This window comes from Euwallacea fornicatus, chromosome 24 (genome assembly GCF_040115645.1).
Source record: "Euwallacea fornicatus isolate EFF26 chromosome 24, ASM4011564v1, whole genome shotgun sequence".
Lineage (NCBI taxonomy): Eukaryota > Metazoa > Arthropoda > Insecta > Coleoptera > Curculionidae > Euwallacea > Euwallacea fornicatus.
In genome coordinates, this window is record NC_089564.1 from 902,313 (window position 1) to 926,916 (window position 24,604).

The 24,604-nt window shown below is 32.3% G+C and overlaps 4 protein-coding genes across 6 annotated transcripts; 2 read left to right on the forward strand and 2 right to left on the reverse strand.

Annotated features, from left to right (window-relative positions):
- LOC136346839 (zinc finger protein 271-like) lies at positions 1 to 6,970 on the reverse strand. Its single transcript, XM_066296318.1, has 9 exons — positions 6,516 to 6,970; positions 6,285 to 6,465; positions 5,292 to 5,499; positions 5,001 to 5,121; positions 4,822 to 4,934; positions 3,939 to 4,110; positions 3,720 to 3,881; positions 3,498 to 3,665; positions 1 to 214 (listed from the first exon to the last, which is right to left on the reverse strand). Exons 2-9 carry the CDS (start codon positions 6,426 to 6,428, stop codon positions 124 to 126), a joined length of 1,179 nt encoding a protein of 392 aa, XP_066152415.1. The 5' UTR covers positions 6,429 to 6,465; positions 6,516 to 6,970; the 3' UTR covers positions 1 to 123.
- lin (protein lines homolog) lies at positions 2,102 to 23,754 on the forward strand. Of its 3 annotated transcripts, none has more exons than XM_066296298.1 (2): positions 2,102 to 2,492; positions 20,716 to 23,754. In XM_066296298.1, the coding sequence occupies exon 2, from the start codon at positions 20,746 to 20,748 to the stop codon at positions 22,903 to 22,905; it is 2,160 nt and encodes a 719-aa protein (XP_066152395.1). In that variant the 5' UTR covers positions 2,102 to 2,492; positions 20,716 to 20,745; the 3' UTR covers positions 22,906 to 23,754. The 3 variants fall into 3 exon arrangements, with proteins under 3 accessions (XP_066152395.1, XP_066152394.1, XP_066152393.1); XM_066296297.1 differs by lacking the exon at positions 2,102 to 2,492 and adding an exon at positions 20,317 to 20,500; XM_066296296.1 differs by lacking the exon at positions 2,102 to 2,492 and adding an exon at positions 20,318 to 20,580.
- LOC136346843 (proteasome assembly chaperone 2) lies at positions 7,577 to 8,503 on the forward strand. Its single transcript, XM_066296325.1, has one exon. It carries the CDS (start codon positions 7,725 to 7,727, stop codon positions 8,448 to 8,450), a length of 726 nt encoding a protein of 241 aa, XP_066152422.1. The 5' UTR covers positions 7,577 to 7,724; the 3' UTR covers positions 8,451 to 8,503.
- On the reverse strand, positions 8,879 to 19,777 carry LOC136346827 (condensin complex subunit 3-like). Its single transcript, XM_066296292.1, has 16 exons — positions 19,307 to 19,777; positions 18,078 to 18,293; positions 16,929 to 17,066; positions 16,046 to 16,168; positions 15,210 to 15,347; positions 14,944 to 15,158; positions 14,691 to 14,888; positions 13,929 to 14,119; positions 13,183 to 13,310; positions 12,888 to 13,127; positions 11,747 to 11,914; positions 11,321 to 11,542; positions 10,726 to 10,846; positions 9,634 to 9,842; positions 9,387 to 9,554; positions 8,879 to 9,243 (listed from the first exon to the last, which is right to left on the reverse strand). Exons 1-16 carry the CDS (start codon positions 19,433 to 19,435, stop codon positions 9,088 to 9,090), a joined length of 2,760 nt encoding a protein of 919 aa, XP_066152389.1. The 5' UTR covers positions 19,436 to 19,777; the 3' UTR covers positions 8,879 to 9,087.
- Positions 23,755 to 24,604: the final 850 nt, after the last annotated feature.

A 24,604-nucleotide genomic window follows, 5' to 3' on the forward strand; every position in this document is an offset into this window, starting at 1 on the left:
TGTCACTACAAAAATATATTTACAAATTGCAGATTTGAATAAATTTGCATGTTTGCAAATCGCTTTCAGAACGTCTTGCATCTTCAAATTTATTCTTTATTGTTCCAAGTACAATTGAAATAATCATACGAAAGCTGCTTCTAGAGATGCCTTATTCACTTTAATGTTGTGCTCGTCCTCCAGATGTCTATGTAAGGTGGTTTTCGTACGAAAGCTGCAAAAATCACAATTTCAATCTTAAATTCGACGAACCTGGCAATTTATCTGATCACTAAAAAACATAGCTCTTTGAGTAACCAGAAACCTAGTGAGTTTATCGGGATATCACCTTCGCAGGCATGCAATATGATGCTTGTACAATGCGCATATTTATCTTATAGGTTGTCCCTGATGTGACTGCATAACGTTTGACCAAACATTTCTGAACCGAAAATAATTCGTTCTAGCCAAATTCATCTATATTCCATGTTGCTTCCTTTTGACGACACAGAGCGACAAAGTTCTCAAATTAATATCGCTTTTTTTTTGTAATAACTAGTAAACGATTTAATTGATTTTCATTAATTTTGGATCTAAGAGGTACTACCGAATTGGCATATTTTCACGTAAACAATACATTTTTATACGTGGAAATTTAAAAATTGGCGCGTGGTTCGTAAATAAAAGTTTGTATTTTTGTTACCCCCTGCACGAACAACTTTAATTTTTCTCTCTGCCACAGACTGACTTTATTTTGGAACGTTTTTCTCGTTTCTAAAATTTTCGCCAGTGGTCAGTCCCAGTTTCTCTACAAAAAATTGTTTTGCATTTTCTACGTAACGGTGGAATAAACATTCCGTATATCTAATATGCCGATAGTGTTGTGGTTGTTGTTGATCGGAATTGCTCTGATTGTAAATTGAATAATTTTTGTTGTTTTAAAATGGAAAATTGGTGTATCACTGAGGAGGTTGACATGCTCTTAGAGCGTACATTCTGTGAGGGAACGTATGAATATCAGAATCTATCCTAACGAACATCCAAATCGTAGGATTTCGAATCGCCAAACGTTCATGAGTGTTGAAAAGTAACTTAGGGAGTTGGTAGTTTTCATCCAAATAATGTTAATCCAAGATTCCAACACCAAAAATTAAGAAGGAAAAAATATGGTGCCGTCTCAGTTGATTGAGCGAATATCTACGGAAGTAGAAAGAATCCAAGAAATCCATTCCCAATTGAATTCCCAGCAATTCTCAATATGAAAATCAATGATAAGAAAGACCTAAGAAGATTCGTCGAGAGGTGGAATTATGTTTACGTATTTATTGCAAATAATGAATAGTTATCTGCCTCAACAATGTGCTATTAATAAAAGTTACAAAATCTGGACAATTTGCTGAACAACAATTTTCCCTTGTGAGACGATCGCATAGCTAATGCTTACGGCTACTGCCTGTTCACATTCATTACGCACTTCTCGAGAGCTTAATAAATTATAAACAAAAAATGTTAGAAAAAAGGGTCTTATTAAAATAAAAAAAACTATAAAAAATGGGATGTTTTATTTACCCCGGTGGAAGAAAATCCCACTAAACCGCAAAGAAAAAGAATTTAAATCATATATATTAACAATAGGATTTATTTACAAAAAAGAGAGGTCTTTTTTGTCGCCCTTCAAACTTGGAACGCGTGGAGCAATTGCCTTGAAAAATATCTCAAATCTATCGTTTCGATGCACTCTATAGCTTTACGCGAAGTACTACAAAATGATTTGGTTACAAAATTTAATTGGTTTCCTACAAAAGCCACAAATTTATGAAAATTGCGAATTGTGGACAGTTTGGTGAAGAAACAAAATGTCTCGGCAGGATCGTGACACAGTGCTTATGATTATTGTTAAATTTACAATCTCACATATATTATTCAACCCTGAAGTTGTTAAGTTTTCAATAGACCGGGACAAAATGTTATGGATTATTGTTATTATATACAAATGTAAATCGATCATGAATGTGGCGTATTTAGTACGGTATGAAATTCTAAATTCGTATTGATTTCGAAAAACCTCAGACTTCTATTTTCGATAGAATCCCTTGGGCAATAGGAAACGCACTTTTTATTCCATCGAAATATTGTTTACTTAACGAAACTGCTGCATTGAATTCGCTACTTTTCTCCCATTTTACTAAATCTGGAAACATCGCATTTTACTTCCTATCGAATATCGCTTCAAAGTACCTGTACAAAAAGCAGGTTGTAAATTTTTTGTGCGCTTTTGTACCGATATTACTTCGTAGATGATTCATTCATTGGTGCGATTATGAACAAGATGTCCGTAAAGCGCGGTGCACTAAATGTGATAATCGGGGTTTTGTTGTCGTGAGTTTTTGAAAAAAGTACTCTGCTAGTGTATTTATGACTTGGTGAGTGAAAGTGAGCTGTGTGTAACCGTTATTTCCTGAGTGGAAGTGGATGCTGCTGACGTCACTCTAGCTCACGTCAAGTTCTCCGGGGTGAGTTCTGATTGTTTTTTTTTATAACTTTGAGTTAAGTTTCGTCATGTCAATGGGAACAACATAACTAGAAGTTTACTTGAATGTCAAAGTTATTTGCCCTTTTGGCTCTCTTTGGAAGACGCTTGAAACCATATTTGGACGTTACCGAAGAATGATATCGCAACTCGAGCTGTTTTGAAAAATCCAATTTTCTCCGTTGATAATATTGATTTTTTGATGAAACATCCTAACAAATGGATCGGAAGAGGCAACAATGCACTCGTAAATTGCCCTGCAAGATTCTTGGCGTTTTTTCTGTGTGTGCGTGTGTGTTGCTACAGACAAAAAAACTTTAAAAATAAAGCCAGCTTGTGCCAGCAAAAAAATTTAAGTTGGTTGTACAATGGGTAACAATGGAACAAACTTTATTTACAAACCACGCGTCATTTTAAATATTTTCATGCATTAAAAAAAGATCTAATTCGCGTTAAAACACGCTAATTTATGTAGTAATTATTAGTTCTAAAATTAGTGCAAGTCGATAAAAGCGCTTCCTAATTATTTTCAAAAATCGATATTAATTTGAAAACTTCGACGCCTTGTAGCAGCAAAAGAAAGCAACATTTGATATATCATACATGAAAGTTTGCCCAGAACGTCTCATTTTTGGTCCAGAAATCTTTGGTCAAGCATTATACAATCACTTCAAACACACCCTATATAATACATAAGCGTATTGCACAAGAATCATGTCCCACGATTGTGGAGACGATATTCTGATTGCTATTGAAGAAGCGATTCCGCGATCCTCTAGGCTGACTTCCACCGTGTTGTATTATAACAAAAATAGATTGGTATTTTTTATTGGTATAACTGTTATTGCAGCTGCCAGTAAAAAAAGACCAATGTATTGTCCCTTGTACTGAATGAGGCGTCGACAAGAATTGCTTATTGCGACACCTGAACTATGCAGTTGTCTCACACATGCAAAATTCCGTTATCCCCAGTAGTTTAAATCCTTACCGCTTTTTACAGAAGTCGCAAACGTGTTTAGGAAAATGCACCGTTTGGTGTCTTTGAACCGACCCCATCTGAGTAAATTGCTTATCACAGATTTTACAGGAAAATGGCTTTCGTTGTTCGTGAACTATTAAGTGCTGTCTCAAATGAGCAGTTTGCAGAAAAGACTTTCTGAAAATTATTTTACCCTCAGACATACGTAGCAATGAAGAGAAAGAAACTTACCCGCAAAAGTTACATAAATAGGATTTAATTCCTTTATGAGATTTTGTATGAACACTCAAAGATCTGGGATCATAAAAGCTTTTGTTGCAATCATTGCACTTTAGAGGCTTTTCTCCAGAGTGTTTTCTTTCGTGTATCCTTAAGTAATATTGATCAGCGAAACTAAAGTCATATAATTTTATTGTAACCATAAAAAAACATAAGTTTATCTTCACAAACCATTGGTCGCAAAGTTTACAAACGTATTTCTTTTCGCGAGGAATTCCCAAGTGGTTACGCCTCGAATGTTTGGCCAAATCCCAAGCCTCTACAAAGGATTTGTTGCACATGGTACATGTATGAGATTTTGTCGTCATGTGAATTTTTATATGCCTTTTTAAGCATTTCATGGCTAGAAGAAAAGTATTTAGCCTCACTTACTATTCACTGTAGCCCACTCGCAATGCAGTCAACAATTTTACAATAAAAATGACCCCTTAGACCTTTCACACATCGTATGCCAATGCAACTCTATACGAATCTACATCATCCAATCGATATAAAATCTACCTCACGCAGTTTCGCAGTTACGTCTTTCAAAAGGGTAAAAATTAATATTTTTTCAATGAGCATATTTTAAAAACTGCTAAAGTCAGAATACGCCTATATGTTATACAAAATATTTTAAGGCTTAAACACGGATGTGGTGTACAATAATATGTACAAAGATATGTATAGTGTGGTGACGAACTAGAGTAAATTCGGTATATACATGGAATTTGATTTTTGGCAAAATTGCTTAGGCACGTCAATTTTTATTTTAGCCGATACACCTTTTGATAGTATTCTGATGCTACAAATATCAACCCCTTAGCTAAGGTAACAATTACCCTTAAAAGTTTAAATGGAAAGGAGGTCCAAATGATACATTATTTTAAATATCTTTTTGACCTGACTTTATCCGACATATATCTCTGATATATCCGTATATCACACCCTGTATAAGTTCCAAGATATCATGTTGAGCAAAAGAATATGCGTGAATGATAAATTAGCAAATTTAGTGCATTAAGCATTTTGACACATTCAAACTAACAAATGTGTGAGTGTCATTACTACTTACACTGGAAAGTTTTGCTGCAAGCATTACATCTGTGTCCGCTTATGTGTATCGATTGATGAATATAAAGGTCGTTTTCATTATTGAATGAGTTTTTACAAGTGTCGCACTCATACCTGTAAAAAAAATTTCGCTTTTGGTAAAAAATATTTGATAAAATTATCCTCATTCAAACCACCCACCTACAAACAGTAGAACAGCTTAAAATGTCCTTGGTATTGTTACTTTGTTCTTCTAATACGATTGAATCTCTAATATTATCACTGTTTACACTAGGAATAGATTCCTGTAAGGTATTTGGATCTAAAAGAATAACGTTCGGGTTAGTTACATAGTTCTAAGTTCTAGTTGTTAAGTTTAAGATGAGTCAATCTCCTCTAAATTTGACGCTCAAAATGCACGTATTTTTCCAATTGTAAAGAATGTCGCATTCTTACATTTGTCCCTAATTAGATAAATAAAATGAATCTAACCGCAGACGTCGCAACTAATCAGATTATCGTCAGGCTCACTGATTGCTACATCAATTTCAGAGCTCAATTTCCTTGAGAGCGTCTCATCTAACAAAGACTGACAATACACATTTGAGGAAATGCAAAGTTGTTTTAACTTGTAACTTTGTATTACGGCTTCATGACACGTCACGCAGACTTTGTTCGGCAATTCATCTGCTTCGAACACCTAAAACACATTTAAAATAGTCCGTTAATAAAAAAACTATGGTGTTGATGGAAATATCAAGTGATCAGAGAAAAAGTACAATTAAGAAAAATATAAAGATTTCACTGAAAAAAAAGCTCTGAAAATGCAAAGAAATGTGCAAGTAGGAATACATTTAGTTTCATATATCAAACTGAGAAGTGTTTGATGGTTTAAATTTATTTATAACCCAGAAAGTAGAAATCAACATTTTAGAAATGTGATATTCAATGGATCAAGAGTTTTATGCTTCTTGAGGTACTAGTTTATGAACTAGTAAAAGTTAATACTTATACAACTTTAATGGAGTTTAATTAGATGATGGGCAAGGCCCAAAATATTAGAGTGCTATTTCTAAATACTATGATTGTACCTTAGTGTAAAACTCAATTTTTTAAATGTTTGAGTTTCTACAGTACTTGCTACCTTTCATATATCAACTTTTTCCCATAAGATTTATTGATCTATTTAAAAATTTACATTCTGACGTCAATTTTGGCCAGTAGTTTATTTGCATTTGATATGACTGACTCTGTTCACTATTAAAATTATTGAATAAAATCATGATTAATAATAGAGAAATTTGAAAAATTCTGGGTGACATCTTGGCTGTAATTTTAAAATATTCAAATAAATGTAGTCTAAAGACTTAACTGATATCAGTTTTCTTTTCAGATAGAACTTTCACTTTCTATATCTCGTGCTTTTTTCCCAATGAAATTTACCAATTATCAGTTTTTTGGAAAAATCTATTTTCATTTACCTACCTCTAAAAATTGACAGAACTTTAACATTACCGGGACATTGGTTTGGAATAAATCTCTTAATTCTTCTTTAGCCTTTTCAGGTTTTAAGCAAATTCTACAAACACAATCAATTTCTAATTTTTCAGCAACTATAGCTTCGGCCATTGGATTCTGATTTTAAATTCTAGTATAGGATATGGAACTAAAATTCGTCCGCATGAAAGCAATTCCGTTTTATATGTAGAATGTTACCTATTTTCTATTCAACTATGATAAAGCCTGAAATATCTTGGAATATTGGCAAAATATCTTGGATGCTCTGTTAAAGACAATATTAAACTTGTACTAGTTTGCTCATTTAATATTTCATCATAGTAATAATATACTTAAATAAAAAGTAATGAAGTAGAAAACCATTACTTTATTGTTGGAAGTATTGGAGGGTTCGACCGTACTTAGGTATATGACTGAAAGTAAGCAAACTATGTAGTAGAAGATAATTTAGTCAAATGCTAAGGTATTTGGCAAGCCAAAACTATCTAATATGTATATATCCGATCTAAAGAATCGGAACATGCATGTAATTAACTTTGTCCCAGACCATTACATAGAATCTGGAAAAGCTAAATAAAGACTTAAAATATCTAAATAAATAACGGTTAATATGTTGATGGTGAATATAAGATTATAGTACGAAATAGTAAACATAGTAAAAACATATGTTCGAAATTTCCATTCATAATACCTAGACTGTCATTGGTGTCACTTGTATAATTGGGTGCCGTTAATGGCGCCAAATTTAAATTTGAATCGCATCCACATGACATCTCGTTGGAAAAAACATATTCCATGAGCTGAGAACGTTCAAAACTAAATTTCAGAGGTGTTTTTGAAAAAATCAAAAACCCAACTTCAATTAGCCGAGAACAGTGAAACAACAACGCTATAATTTTTTAATAAAAACATGTTAAAGAACAAAACACTGGTGGACAGAAATATCTTTTGCTTTAAAAATGTTCTTCATAATCTTTTGTGTAGTCATTACAATACAATTACGATTTTTACACTTATCTTCTATTTAACAGAATAGAATAATGTAGGTGCAGGCATTGCCTAAATTCAAAGGCAGATTTAAACGTACTTTGCTGATCGAAAAATTAGATAGCGGTGAGATGAGGATAGGGTCAATCTTAAATTAAAATTTTTACGGACGTCGGGTATCACTTAAGGAGCCCTTGTAAATCGATTTAAAGAGTCGTACACCGAAAATGCTTTATTTTATATTTATTAAGTTTCCGAAAGTCAGATGAAGTTGAGGTTAGGTTTAAGTTATTTCTTGTTTGAGGTTAGGACTGTATAAAAGTGATTTGTGTTTTCGCTGCAGTTCCTCCAAAATTGAAGCTGAATATAAGTAAAAATTAAAAACAGTCCGCATAATACTAACTCATCCACAAGTGTAAAATGAAGCTGCTAAATTTCAACAAAAACGTCGATCTTTCAGGATATACCCTAATAATACCCAGCATATCCGTAGGAAATGTGCCCCAACTAACCATAGACCTCCTCATAACCACCCTGAAGCTTAAAAATGTCGCCACCCTGTGGCACCCAGGAATAGTACCATCAATTGGATCTGACCCTTTCAGTAACGACCCCGATGTTATATGTTCTGCGTGTGAACTTTACGTGAATGAAGACTTCAAATTAGCGGCCCTACAGTTCCGATCCACCATTGAAAAGAAACTAATTCTAAAGTTCATAAGTAACTTGGTTGATTGTTTAGTTGAAATGAAGTTAAAGGGGCTTTATATTTTGGCAACAGGGTTTGATTATGAGTTGCATAATATAGAAAATAGAGGCACCTTTTATTTTGCCACTAACAGAGATAATGGTGAAGAAGTAATTAAACAGACTTCTGCACAAGTATTAAAAACTGACCATAGGGGAAAGTTTAATGTAAGTGGTGCAGGCTTTGGCATAAAGCTGTTTGATTTGATCGGCACAAAGATAAGTGCTTGCATGATAATTAAATATGTATCAGAAGGTGATAACATTAATGATGCCATGTTGTGTTTTTCAAAAGTGCAGCAATTTATTGGAATTGATGAGAAAGCTGTTGGAACTGTTGCAATTCCTTCATCGTGGAACTATGTTTATGGAGCCTTGCCACCTTTAGGCCTGTTTTAATTTAAATGTGATAACAATTATTTACGTTTCAAAATAAAATTCATTACATAAAATCACAGTACTTCTTGTTTTTACCTTAAATTCAAAACTTTAATCCCAAAAATATAAAAGGAATCAAAACAACCAAAAATCAATGTAATCAAATCTATTACTATGCCTGGATTTTAACCATATTTTGAATGGATGACTGAAAAATTTTGCAAATTGTTGACTGATTAGTTACTTAAACAAGGTATCTTTAAGTAACTCATGAGACCAAATAATATCAAGAAATAAGAAAAACATTTCAAGCTTATTTCTGAATTAAAATACTTTGTTTCTTGCACCGAAGTATAAAACTAAGTTGATTATGTGTACAAAATATAATAATGCCTGTGTTATATCATCAATTTTGGGGCAGTATATAATAATAATGGTTATTTTCTTTTTTGAGATCTTTGTATATATTACGTATAACAAAAATAGATCGTTAAAAATAAACATTTTTGATATGCTTTAATGTTAGGTCTTATGTTAGATAATGAAAATATTATTTCATTACTTAATAAAAACTTAATTTTTTTATCTAGACAAATAATGTCATACATTTATATTAAATAAAGAAAATTTACGCTAATTGCTATATGTTGAATAACTCTCATACCTTCTCAACGTCCTCAAGTTCCTCATCGTCGAATGACTCCGACGAAGAATCTTCAGCAATTACAGACATATTTTTACAGTCCCGAATGCGTTGAGATAATATACTGAGGAATTTGGTAACGTTTTTCAACGTCAACTTTTCGTTTATATACTAAAATCATTGTATAAGATTCAATTTTCCAAACACAAAGTAAAACGTGCCACGTTTTATTTTGTGTTTGGTATTAGAGAAATAAATTTCATTGAGCAGAATCATAAATTAAATTAACAAAAAACTAAGAAAGAAAGGCTTACCTCGCGTGCATCATCTATTATTACGAACATTTCTTCTAAAGCGCCTTTATCCTCTGGCAAGTCTATCATTAATAAGATTTTTGAATACGAACTGTTCATTTTACATTCTGGATTGTGATTAATTTTTCGGCATAGAGAAAAAGCCAAATTGCAGTGAATGGATTGACCCTACAGTAGAATAACGAATATTAAGAACGTTAGGTACATATTCATGTTAGTGGGTTTTTAAGCGAAATTTATAATATACCTTAGAAGACACTTTACATAGAGCCAATAGAAATTTGGTCATAATAAAGACATCAACTCCAGACAAAGGGCTTTTTTGGGGGGCATTTACTAAAGTCTCTATGGTGGGCAAAACCGCTTTTTCTAATTGTTCAGCGCCGTCAGTTAAGTGCGGAATCATTTCCAGTACTTCACCTATATACTGTCTCAGACAGTCGCCTTCAAATTTATCTGGGAAAAAAAAACTCGTTTGAAATCAATCAATTAATGGTTTTAGAGAAATCTGGTTTAAACAAATTTCATATGAACTGGTCACTTTGGCAGTGACCGCCGCTGGGATTTCCGAAAAAGTGATAGTTATAGGGAACGTTTAATTAGGAAAACGTTGCGCATGTTAATTCTCATTAAAAATCCACCGTAAAAGTAGATTTATCTATCACGATATGTTAATTAAAAAAAAGTATCATGCGGTGAAAACTATGAAATCGAATTTATCAAATGTAGTCGTGATGGATTTCTTCTGCGCCGTTTAGATTTTTCACACCAACAGTCAACTTTTCGTATTTCTCTTGGACTCCACGATGGATTTTTAGGGGATCGAATAAAGAAAAATTTGCCACTTTAACGATTGGTAGTAAAAGTAATAATGTAAAACACCATATTCGTCATAGATTAAAACAGTTATGCACTACCGATAATGCGAATGCAATTGCATCGACATTTAAGTAAAAAATGTAATTTCTTAGAGATTTTCTTTCCCATAAAAATACGCCACTTTGTCAACAAAATACGTTGCTTTGACTGTAAAAAATCTAGAAGATCTAGAAGAAATCTATCAATGTAATGGAAAGTGCCGTCATGAGAAATTTCAAAAAACGAAGTTCAATCAAATCTAATTTATACGTTTTGTGGCATAAAAATACCTACTTTCAATTGAAAGTACATTGATAATAAGAATTAAAATATGCGACTTGCTCCTTTTATAATCGACCTTCTAATCGTCACAGCTGTGGACATCCAAATGGTAGTCAGTATAGAAATTACGACCCTGTACAGAGGGAGAGATCCAGCCAGCACTGAATAAATTAGTTTAATACGGATAAATAATACAAACCTTCCTCACAAGGATTACACCATTTCAGAATTAGCCTGGAAATTACCATAGGCGATTGTATTCGTTCCCCTAAAACTAATTTGCACAGTCCCTCGCAGGCTTTTAGCTGTATGTCATATTCCTAAAGGAGAGAAAACGAAAATGTTTCTTTAAAAAATAGTGATTAATTTTCGCTTTAGCAAAACCGCAAACGTGAGATGTTGATTAATAAATTTTAAAGAGTAACTAAATATTTGGCATGAATATTCCGTAGATGTTTTTGTAATGTGTTTTCGTAAGAGCCATGCAAAAAAATAGCTGACAGAAAATTACATTTATTTGCCCTCTGTTCGACTGAAATCTCACAAAAGGTATCTGAATATATACAGGGTTGTAACAAATTTTTAATATATATATGAAAACATGTATTTCTTGTGTAATTTTGGAAGTAAAATGAAATAAAATCTAAAGGATTTCTCCAAAATAGTATTCTCAATTTTGCTATTAGCAGTCTTAAGAGAAACCAATGAAAAACCATTAGTGACATGATTGGTTTCAGATAAAAAACGAACTTCCCATAAATAGAAGAATCAGACGTATTCATTTTTTTATTTACCTCGTCATCCATTAAATCGACCAACCCCTGAATCAACGAACTAAACGAAGTGCCTCCGGCAAAGACTTTTTCGTGTTCCTCATCGACGCTGTCGCTTAATTGATTGTCTTGTGGAACGGTCAATAGATCGTTGCCGTAAATCCACAATAAATCCGATATTGCAGCTATGCAAATCAATAAGAGTTGCGTGCAACACTCTTGTTCTGTTTGGTAATCTGAAATCTGCAGAACAAATCCTTGATTTCTCATTAGATTAACTTCTGTTTATAAATATTTAGTAGAATTGCAATATTTTATTATTTCTATTGTAATCCTACGATAACGAAAAATAACCAATTCAATGTTAATATCTTCCCTGCGATTTTGCGGTAATGGTATATTGTAAATTCTAACGCTCTTCTTAAGAACGATCCCTATTATACTTACCGGTATTGCAAAAATATGGATACCCTGCCGAGCTGTAGGCTTATCATAGATACAGCAAATAGCGTAGCACCTGAGAGCTTTTAGCCTCACTACTTCGTTATCGTGGCTCAGTAGATCCGGCAAAAATTCGTCTTTCAGAGATCTCATTGTGGGCGTTATCACACCTGCCTGAAAAACAGATAATTATTATCGATGTATACTGGGACCCAAAGAAAAACATGGCCTAATGGACGACAATTCTTCCTCTAATGAAAATAAGTACATTAGTGTCAACGCATTGAATCTTATAGAGTTTAAAACAATTTTTCGTTGGGGCAGAAGACAGTTATTCCTTCCCTGTATTAACAGTAATGGAAAATGATAGTGGCCTTGTTTGACAAACTAATTTTGTTAAAAACTCGGCAAATGTTAAGAAACATTTGCATTCCATGGTAACCCGGAAATTTTTCACAGTTAGCATGATTTATACTATATACATTATAAATCGATATATTAATAATGGAATTACACAGAATAATATACCATATGCACGTACATATTACATGTATAGTATATTACATAAAACTTTTTTTGTATCTAACGCTGAATCTATAAGGCAGCGCATTAAAAATTCAGGTAACATAACATTCACAGAAACATTCACGTGAGATTAAGCATACAATCAGGGTTTTTACCGAGTTCTTTGTTTACTGTATTGTACTTAACTGCAAATTCAAATAACAAAACAATCTAGTGCTTTAAGCATACAAAATATTCCACTAAGATAGACGTGACAGGACAGCAGTCAGTTTTAGGAATATTCTTCTCTGAAACTTAAGAAAAAATATTAGACGATGGGGGCCATTTAACAAAAATGTTTTCCACATTGCGATGCATTCGATTAGACTGCAGGTAAGTAGCAACTTTCGCATTTTATATGGAACACCCTCTATATTTTTAAGTTTCAGTCTGTGTGTGCGTAAATATTTTGATTGAATGGCCCTTATCGCCTCTAATATTCTATCAAAATTTTCTGGAGTCTTCTAGTTTCAATTATCTCACGATTGATTGATCTCTTGCCTCGGCGACCTTAGAAGACACGTGCAACATGAAATGTAGTTGTGATTTATAGCGCCGCCCTATTCAAATTCTGCATACTTACACTGGTTGTGCGTAAAACTGCCCAGGCAATATCTAAACATTTACAAAGCGTTGAGATATCTGCACGACATGCGGTTTCTTGTTCAACCGGCATATCAATCATTTTTTTTAAATTAGCGAATTGTAATGAAATGCCTTCTATTTCATGTTTCAACCGTTCTGCCTCCATATATTCTTTAACTTGCAACGCACTCTCTTGGTCTGCCTTCAATGAGGTCAGTTCAACTTTCAATTTTGCAAGCTGCAAAAGAATATTACAAACTAATTATATAAATGATACAATATAGGAGATGTACCTGGAATTTTCGTTCTTCTTGTACTTGCGGGTGCTCAGTTACATCGATAGGATGCATTATGTCGGATATTATTTCCATTGCAAACTGAAATCGCAGCTCAGGTTTTGGCAAAATCTTATCCATAATTGCTGCAATGCATTAAACAAAAACTACAAAACTATATGCAGAAAGGCTTAGAGCACACACTTACCGGCACCAAACCAGTGCCCTATAAATTTCGACTAAATATTATCTCATGGAAATTTTCTATTTTTTTAAACTTTTCAAATTTCTTTCTATAGATGAGAGGAGCATGATTTAATATTAACATTCATACAGATTGTCCAATCAACCTGAATGCATGTCCAATGTACAGGGTGAGAAAGTTTCGATCTTTACATCAGAAATCTTGGTAACTGCATAGAGAAAGCAACAGAGTGTTCTAATATTAGATTCAAAAAAGATAATGTTGTATTCCTCCTTATATTAGATACGCATTCGATCTTATTGAAAAATCTCGATCTTTTCTTTTAACTAGAAAAAGAAATTTGAATGTCGAATATAAAATATAAACGTTGTACAAGTTCATATTTTATTAAAATTTTTGTTGGTCCGTTATTATTGCCACTGGGTGTCCCGGTTAAATTTAAAACCTTATAGAATAAAGCACTTTGCATACATAGTCGTAATTAAAAAACACATAAAATCAAATCAAAATAAATCACAACTTAATTTAACTTTGTTGTGATTTTATTTCAAAATCTTACCCATAATAGTTTCGATGACGTCGTCTATTAAATCCCCAGATTTTAGCAGCACTTCTACGAGCAGTCGTACAGATTTCATACAGTGGGCATCAGAAAGATCAAGCAATTTCAGTGCCAAAAAAAGTTGTTTAATAATGTACTGTTGCTCTAAATAACCAGTTTCTGTGGTAGGTATATATGATTCAACATATCTATAATACAAGTAATAAATTTTAGTATTATTAAGTAGACAACTTGATGGTCCTTCAGCTGTCTCGCCCATCCATCGACATTACATTGGGTCATGGATGGGAAATCGTGTTTTTCTTTTTTTCTGTTCTTTTCCTAATGTTTTTTTTCTTTTAAAGCTTCAAGTTTGAAGTACTTTTGCGGATCTGCACAAACATCAGTTTGTAAACGCTGTGAAAATCGGATCATTTGATCTATTGAATGAATTACTATAAAGTCTCGATGTCGCTCTAGAGACTAATGTCGGTTGCTGTGAGGCCTTATAAAACCTAGCAAATAGGCGCGTTATAGAAATTCGAATAAAACATTGGAGAGGTCACACAACACATTGACTGGAAAAATTACAAAATATATTTTTTATCAAATATATATGTATTTGCTTTTTTACGTAAAGAGATTAACCAAAAAATTTAGTAATATTCGATAAAGATCATGAAAATTATAGTAAATGCGAAACCTGCCTTGAGCAGGTTAGTTCAGGTTAGATATATAAGATAAATAAGTCTAAATCGGCTTCATAATATGATTACTTACTCTTTTATATACTGACATAAAAACACTACCTCCGGCACCAAGGGGTCTAAATCTATTGCATTTTGCAACTCTCGACTCACAATCTGGGACACCAAGACGCGCCAGTAGATGACAGTTTCCCAATTTAACTTATCGTGTGGCACTAATTTTTCATTACTCAACTGCAAAGGACCCAGTATTTCATCCCTACTTTTATTTCTAAAATATTAGGAATTAAAACGTAGTCACGTAACAGCAATTTTTGGTAAATTACTTAAAATAGAAATCGATTAAGATGTGTTCGTAAATTTTAATAGTAAATTCAATGTCCTTTTCATCAGCATCCAGGCGAAAGGCCTTTAGTAAGGCTATTATGTTACAGTCATTAATCTGCCACCAGGAAGCTAGTAATTCCTGGCAAACATAGTCTCTTATTGTTTTCACTGTATCTAACATGGCTGACATAAACACAGTTCTTCGATCTGCAATCTAAATAAGCCAGGAGAGTGAAATTTTTTAGATCACTTGTTTAATATTGACCTTAAGGGTTTTAACAAGCTTCGCGAGTCTTTTATAGGCAGTTAATCGGACTTCGGGATTAACATCTCTAGTCTTTTTTATTATGTGTTCAGAGACATTTCGAGTTAAAGCTATTTTCTCCACGCACATTTGACGCACCTAAAATCACGTCATACTTTTTTTTTATGTATAAACTTCAGTAAAATTAAAATAAATCCATTGTATTGATTAAACATGTAGATAAACTTTAACTAGTGAATATTTGAAGAATTTTAAGGTAAAAAGTTCATAATAACAAGCATAAATTAGGCTAAGTTATAGAGATACAGGATATTCAACTTAAAATCGTTATTTCGTTTTTCGATTAAATTTTTTGACAATAACACGGCATTCTAACGAAATCTTACATTTTGAGAAAGTCGATGATAAAAAACTGAACTATTTACTCACTTTTTTATTATTATGAAGAGTGATGCATAACGCATTACACCTGAATTTAAATACCCACAAATTTTTTTAAAGCTTCCAGTATATGATAGTATCTGAGAGTCTTATATAATTTTTTGAATAAAAAATATATTCTTCATTCATACAAATCAAAAAAATTAAATAAACATTTGAGTTTCCTTTTACTAACTGTCCCGGTATATCAAATTTCGTAAGGATGCCGCGTAGTTATCCAAAAATGTAAACAAAAAAACCATTACGGTTTTAATTTAATTATTCAGTAACCAGAGAACTTGTCCGTTGTGGACTCATGAATACGAAATTTTTATGCTAAAAGTCTTCGAAGTTTCATCCCTTAAAGTTTGCCTAAATACTTAATACTCTGTATGATATAGAAATTGATATATTACTTGCGCCTGGCTATCATAAAGCGATTCCATAAATTTAATTGTTACCGGATTTTCAGAGTCATTTGGATCTTGGAATGGGTACAGAACTTGCACTGCTTGTAACCGAATGACACCTTTGGCATCCTAGAAAGAGAAATTTTGTTACTAGACCAATATGTAGGATTGGTTGTTATGCTCCGTATTTGCCCCATTTCATAAAATAGAAAGTTTCATCTGAAAAATTTTCCTGTATCGATCTTTTCCTTAAGCAGTTTATTTCTCCGGTATTTTAATCAACCGTGCAAGCTTTCATAGTTCGATTTTTATTTCGATATAACAACGTAAAACAAAGCATTACATGTGCTGATGTCTTGACACGATAATTTCTTTATTCAAATATGGAAAAATATGTAGGGTATCGGATTAAAAAAATTTACTACTCATGAAAATATGAATTTTTATAAAATATATTTAGTACAGTGAAATTATATATAGAAAATTGATTCGAAGAAATATTCAGAGTAATTTAACGTTTTGGAGGGAAATATTTATAGACAATTTTTAAAAAATCACGTATTTAAAAACCGGTTTGTACCTCAAACGGTAACAGAAATCGAAATGCGGATTTCACTATAAAGTTTGATACACAAATAGTCTCAGGCACTGCCCCCCATTTTCTTATAATTATGTTAGAAATAGGACTTTTCCTTTGAAAGTGTTCAATTTCACCCATGTGTCTTTTCTTCCATTGCTTTCATAGAAAAAACTTTATAGAAATTACTTTGCACTTACGGTACATTTAACATTTACAATTATCTATTTCAGAAACTAACCCGAATAAGTGCAGGTAGGGCAGATATGGAGCACTGCACTCATTGCATTAATAAGAAAAAAAGTAACTTACAAATAAGCGATCTTTTAAACTCTCAAGTATTTTTTGGCACAAATTTTCACTTAATTCAGAGTCTGCCAAATGTTCTATGATTTTGTTTATAAGCTCACAGGAACGATAGCTTATAGTGTCGGATATATTGTTGCTATACTAAAATAAAAATATAACTGGATAATAATACTCAGACTTAGTTGTTCAATTGATGGGCATGGGTCAAAAATTAATCATCCCTAATTTATGGTAAATTTTGGTTATTTTCCAGTTAACGTCAAAAGTGGATTTGAATCACGCCGTATAAACTGCAATATTGTTCCAAAAGATAATAATATTGGGATCACACAAGCAAACTTGTACTCAAATTTGATTTCTCAATTATAATTACCCAACAATGTTCTCTTTTCATGATTTCAAACAGTTTAGACCATCCTGTATTCTTAACAATATATGATTAAAAAAAATGGAAAACACTAAAAACTCTGCTTTACATGGTGTACCATATCATAATGGAAATATTTCAGGGGGCAATAGTACTCTGTAAAATAATATTTTAAAAAAATACTAATACTCATGATTAAAAATGCATAATTTTTCAGATATGGACTAACAAAGCTTCACATTTTTCTAATGTTTTGCATTTTTCTCGCGTCTTCCTTGGGTTAAATTTTTGAAAATTTGTACACCTATTTACGTTCAGATCCTCCACGACAAAATGGCACAAGTGTCAGTAGCCACATACGGAATGGTTTTTTTAACACAAAAATTAGAAAAAACAAGAAATTTTGCATATCAAACAAGGTGCGTGTTTGACCATGAGTATATTAATATTTTTTTATTATTTTACAGAGTGCTATTGCTACCTTAAATATCTCAATGATGTGTTATACACTGTATAGAAATAACATTCAGTGTCGATTTTATCAAAGTTACAAAAATAGGGAATTAAACATCTACAACATGCATTGTGCCAAACTCAATGCCTGTAGACATTGTTCTTATGAATCACAATTCTTAAATTTAAAACTCTGATAAATTGGTACTATTGTTACCAGACCAAACCATTGTTGTTTATTATTATCCTGCCTGTTAGCTGAAAATAGTAGATGCATTCCATGAGCATAAAAAAAATTGATGACTTACTTTCTGAAAGTGCTAAATACTAACCTGAAGTAAGTACATAAAAAGTTTGACAATTAAAGGGTCTTCCAAATAAGGCTCATTATTATTACAGGGGGCTTTTTGATTTCTGGAAAAGGTGGCACAAAATTTCCCCAAGAAGTCAATAACTCTATCAACATATCGATTTGTATTCTTGAATTCTGTTGTTAAAATCACATTGATTGGACGGACTAGCACATTCCAGAATACTTCTAAATTAGACTAAAAATAATAAAATCATAAATTATGATACTCTAGACCTACAAACACAATAAAGAAAAATAAACACGCGCCGAAAATACAGTGCAAACTCATAGGTTTAAAAAATTATTTTTTATTTATATTTAAATACCAGAAAGTTCTCAAAAATTATCCTATAATCACATGGGTGGAAATTTCATATAGTGTGAAATTTCAACACATAAAATTAGTGTGTAATGCAGTAGAATGTAACACTGCAAATGTACACACATTAACAATTTTCATCCTCAATTTTTATTGAGAGGTATCCTTTAGTTCATATAACATGAAATGGTCAATCACTAGAATCAATCTACAAGTGAAAAACACTTATTATTTGAGATATTGTCACAAAACTATTAGAGCTTTAGCTTTTTTCTATATCAATCTCAGTTTAAGTTACAAATCACAAATATGTTATATAATCATGCAAGTTAATATCTCACACTGATTTGAAATCAAGTTATAGTTTGCATATAAAAATAAGTTGTATTAATGGCAATAATGCATAGTACATAATAATTGTATGCTTTAGGAAGGTGTACATCCTTCATATTGCTGTAGATAAAATTATCACTATAAATTTCCTAGTTGTTTATTGGATAATAGGTAATTTCATAGTATTATTCCACATAAAATATACTATATAATACATGTCTTGCTTTAAAAAAAAACATTTATGTAGCCTAACTGCCAAGCCTGTTTTTTTCACTCATCTGCTAATGAATCTTCTATCAATCCTGCTCAACTTTTTATGATTACTCTTTGAAAATCATAAGATGACCTTTCAGTCTAAGAAAGATATAGGTCAATTGTAAAGTTGCAAAAGATGCACAGAAATTATATCTTTTACAAAAAGTCCTTAACTTTTTAAATCAAAAGGTAAATTATTAATATCCTAAACTTCCCTGTACTTTTGTAATACAACAGAAATAGGTCTGTTTCTCTTAAAAAAACGGCATAAACACAACCAGGTTAGGCCACAGTATACTTACTTGACTATAAATTTTTTTCAACAGGAAAGCATTTTTTTGGTGACATGCTGTAGTCTCCTGTGAAGTAGAAAATATCTTCAAAATTTCTTGTACAGTTTCGTCCATTACATGTTTCCCGTCTATTTCCATTTTAATATTTTTAGAAACTAATTATCATGCCTATCTTTTAACTTAACAAACATAAAATCATATAAAAAGAAGCAAGTATCGCAAATTTAAACTGAAACTGTATTATGATTATCAATTTGTATTCAGTGTTTGGTATTGTAATTTGCGTGTAAGTTTCAATTTAAGAAGAAAATTCCTAGCTTAAATTTTTTTAATTATACCCGGTTCCATAATTCTACAGATTTATATTTATTTTATTCCCTAAAAATATTGATTAAACATTCAAATCAAATTCAAACTCAAACGGAAAATAGAACGAAAACGTAAACAAATAATAATCGTTGAAGGAAATGTCAATGCCACATGTCAGTTATTTATTTAAGAGTGTTAAGTTGAATTTGAGAGCTATGAGCAAGAATATTAGTTGTGATCGCTAATAGTGAAGCTAAAATACAGCTACTATAGTGTGGTACAATAAATACAATTTGAGCAGAAGCTAGAGTACAATTTATTAATTATAATTAACATTTTTTACGATCAACTGGAGTAAGATAACCATAACGGTTTAAAGTTGAAAAAATTATAAAAAACTAATGAAGTATCAGAAAAAGTCGATCGTTAGCAGTTTTTTGTACAATAAGAATAGATCGTCCATACCCAACTTACCGAAATTGTACAATATATTTTTGTACAACCAATAATTAAAAATAAAATATATTTTTTTGTACATCAATAACAAGAAACGAGGTTTCTGTAGTAATATACACATAAATGAAAACACAGCTTATCTCAGAATCATAGATTTTATTATAAATTTATTTTATGTCTACGTTTCATAGTTCTTTATGCTCTGAGTGTATCTTGGCGAATCGGTAATTTTACTTTTGTCAACTGTCAAAAAAGTCAACATGTTAATGATAGTTGACGGAATATGTCTTCCGCATGAAGAAGGCAAATGGAGTCTTTTCTCCTGTAATTTTATGTTTTTATAAACAATCAGTTTGTCCCTTATTGCCTTTTAAATCAGAGCATTACGATGGAAATTGACGGTCTCAAGGAAAATGACCAGTTTTCAGTGCAAGTACAGTAAGTACTCCCATTTAAAATGCGTGGATTACAACATCTAGAAGTGACTACTGGATGAAGTTACCCATTTATTGTAAATAGTAAGTTTTCCTCACAAAATGTTGTTCCAATTGATGGAAACACTTAAATATGACTTTCATTAACAGTTTTTTCCGTAAGATAATATGTAATCCAACCACAAATAATTTTATTAAATATTTACTTTACTCTTTCAGATCAACCCGAGGCTGCATCCACCAGTTCTAATGGTTCTCAGGCAAAGAGAGACCACAATGTCATCAGATCAACCTGTAAAAAAGAAGCCAAAGCGGGGAAATAGTTCAGATGCAGATGAGACAGATTTCATTCATAGTTTACGTGACAGTGAAGTTCAATCTGACCTACAAGCATTACACCTTTCTCTGTCTCCAGATGTCAATGAAGACGAAATCACGTTAAATTCCGTAAATTTAGAGTATAATGGCAAGAACTTTTTGGTGGCTAGTGATAGTGAACTAGAAAAAAGTGTTAGTGAATCAGAACAAAGTGAACCAAGAAGTGAACTTACATCATCTGCTAGCATACAGTCAGATAGTTTTTCCATTCCTCCCGCCCCAAATATAAATTCTGATCTTAAAAATGAGCCTGGATCAAGTGAAAACCCTGCAAATAGCACTGGAGATAGTACACTTAATGAGTTCCAACAAAGCCTTATCAGGCAGTGCTTATGTGGAGTATCTGAGACAATATTGTGCCAGCCTTTGCAACAACTACCAAGAGTTCTGGGTAATGAAAGCATAATTTTATTAGAGTGGGATGATAGTAAAGTTTTACAATTTCTTTCAAATCTCCAACTCTTGTTTGATGTATTTCTGAAACAGAATAACAAGGGATTTATCTGCTCAAAAGTTATAGCCAATTGTGAAATGATTATTTATAACAGGTATAATCTTATTGAGCAGATTATTTCACTTTGTGAAACTAGGAATAAGTTTGTGCATTATTTAGCAGCTCGAGTACTAAGTAGTTTCTTAATAACAGCAAAGACAAACATTAATAATGAGTGGCTAGAAACAATGATTGGATTTTTAACTTCAGAATCTTTAAATTACCCAAAAATGAATTTTTCTCTTGAAGTAATAAAGCGAGTTGTTGAGTGGAAAGATATTGAAATACATGTTCTTGAAGACACAGATTCTCAAGAAGCACCAAGCAATGTGAATGCTAATTGTGAAACAGTACCTTTCCGTGATGCAGAGAGCTTTGACACGTCTGCAATTAAAGGATTAATAATAAAAAGTCTGGAGTCAAAGTGGCCAGATTTAATTGCCAAAATTCAAAATATGATACTGAACAACTCCTCTGTTGAAATACAAACCTGCAGTCTCACATTCCTCATGTTGTGGGAGAGAATAATCTCAGTTAAAGCCAATTTAAGTGTAATAGATATTAAGCCTTTTTATGCCCATCTAGAAACCTTTGTTGCATTACTAAATAACAATTTACCAGCAATAATTTGGAAACAGTTACTGTCCCTTTTCAATGAAGTTCTTTGTTACGGTAGTACCTTGGCTTTACAAGATATGGTTCCAGATGATACCTGCCAGTTAGCTCACTTAATTGTTCGTTATGTTAAAGATTATAGGCTCCTTGATAGCTTGCCTTACCGAACTGAGCCAGGCAGTACTGTAAATAGCTTTGTAGGAACAATTCCCAGCATTGAAGCCTCTCAATCAAATGTTGACAGAACTTTGCTTCAGCAGATGGTGCTATTAGTTCTAAAAGCTGTAGCTGTAACAGTTAAAGAGACTCGATCAGATAGTTCAGATTCCAGCGTAGGTTCAGATGATTTTGATTTTTATCAGGACATGCAGTTGATAGAAAGATCTATTAGAGATGTTTTAAAAAAAGTGGATGCATTTGTCAAAAACGCCTCTGACTTTCACCCAGAGACTCCACTTTGTAACACTATGGTCCATCTGTTTAGTGACCAAGATAATTATCTTATAGAATCTATGGTGTCTACTTTGGATATTTCTGTAGGCATTTCTTATAGAAATGCAGTTTTCCCTGATCTGGCAGTTTTGTTGAATCCCATTCACTCTTTCATAGAGTTCCTGAAGATTGTTAGTCATGATTCAGATGTGTTACTTGATTACTTGGTTGGAAGTGAAACCTGCTTTTTATTGTATTTATTACGATTCCTGAAGTATACTCGAAGAAACTGGGCAAAATTTGTCAGCAGTTGTGGTGAAGGAAACACATCTCGAAGCAATGAGTTGGATGACACTATGGCTGTGCTAATAAGGTTAAAAATGCAAATCAACCGGTTGGTGTCCAGGGACCTGTTTCCTTATAATATCAACCCTATTTTGAGACTGCTCACCATGTGTGAAAATTTGTATGATGGGAATGAATATAGCTGATGCAAATAACAAATAAAAGGTGTTCAAAGACAAATAAAAACAGTATCTGCATTAGTGAGGTTTATTAACATTCTGAATAGTTAATAATTATTGACTAATTTAAATAGTTTAAATAAACTTACAAAGATGAAACTTCACCACAAAAATGAGGAGACAAAAAATGTCATATATAAATTTCCTTGTGACGGTGAGAAACTTTATATTGACAAAACTTAGTTCCTTGAAAATATAACTAAAGAGCTCTAAAATTGCATCAAAAATACAAAATTTCATAAGTCAAGTATGTGCCAGCATGCCTTTGATAATGGTGATAGTTTGTAGTTTTTCTATTTTTTTTCGTTCGTTCGTTCGTCGGAGCCCTTAGGAAAAGGTAAATGTTTCTCTCAGTTTTGATTGAGAATAGTGCACATGTTCACAGCAACAACATACTTTACTGATGTGGGAGACAGAACTCTCAAAAATTATAAGAATAATTCATAATTTGTCTCAGATGTACCTCATCTATAGTTTTTGACAACGGTTCACTCTTGTAACTTAAACCTGAAAAGGGCATGAATGCAGGCGTGCCTTGTTTTTATGTGCCTTATTTATTATATCACGGCTGATAATTGAATAACAAAATTGGTTAATATTTTCCTGGTAATTTTTCTACTTAAGATACTTATAAGTCCATATTTCCGTCCACTCATTGTTAATGCTTTGAACGATTTGTTAGGAACCGTAGTACCCACCTAATTGACTACAATGAATATGTAGAGATTAAAGAAAGGCTAGTTGTATTCTTGTTTGAATACTAACTTAATGCCGCATTTAAGTACCGGCAGGAATTTATTTTAAGTGTAGTACTTAGGTATAGGGAGTTTCAGAGCTATACCTGTGTAAGTTTGTAAGACGAAATTTTATCTAGAATTTTTGGATCAAAACTGTGAAATAATAATATTTCTATAGACACTTTTATGCAAATACAGAATGTTCAATTTGGTCAAAAAAGATCATTTACCATGAATTTTGAATTATTCGCGTGAACAATGCGTAGTTAAATACACACGTATTAAAAATCTCTATAGTTAATATAATATGGGTGAAATATGTACTTTATTTTTCTTTCAAGTTGAGAACATTTTGCATTTCGATTTGTAGTATAAGTGTTTAATTTAAACTGACTACAGGAATTTTTTGTTCTTTATTAGGGGGATTTTAGCAACATATTTCTGAGCTATTCAAACATTTCATTAAAAAAGTAATTGTACATCAATTTTTTGGAAAAACTTATTTCTGATTTTTGTTTCACATACGTTGATAATATTATTTCCGAGTTAAACGCAAGTATATCGAAAAATGACCTTAGAGAAACATTTTTTCTTTGAGCATGCATCAAAACATTTTTTGAAATATTCTTTTTACTGCATTGGTATGTATATTCAATTTTGAAAAACAATCGGGTTTTTCCCCTGTTCTTTTCAAAATTGAAGTTCATTATACTATCAACATAATTATAACGTATCATCAGCATAATTATGACCTTTTATGACAAAATGTTATAACTATGCTTCACTTACATGTGACACCCTATACGTACCGATCTGCAAATTTTCATATCGATACATAGTCAAACTTATTTTCAGCTGTTAACAGAAATTGGAAATAACCGTATTGCTTAGTAATAGTCAGTAACAGTAACCAAATCCAGGCTTTCAAC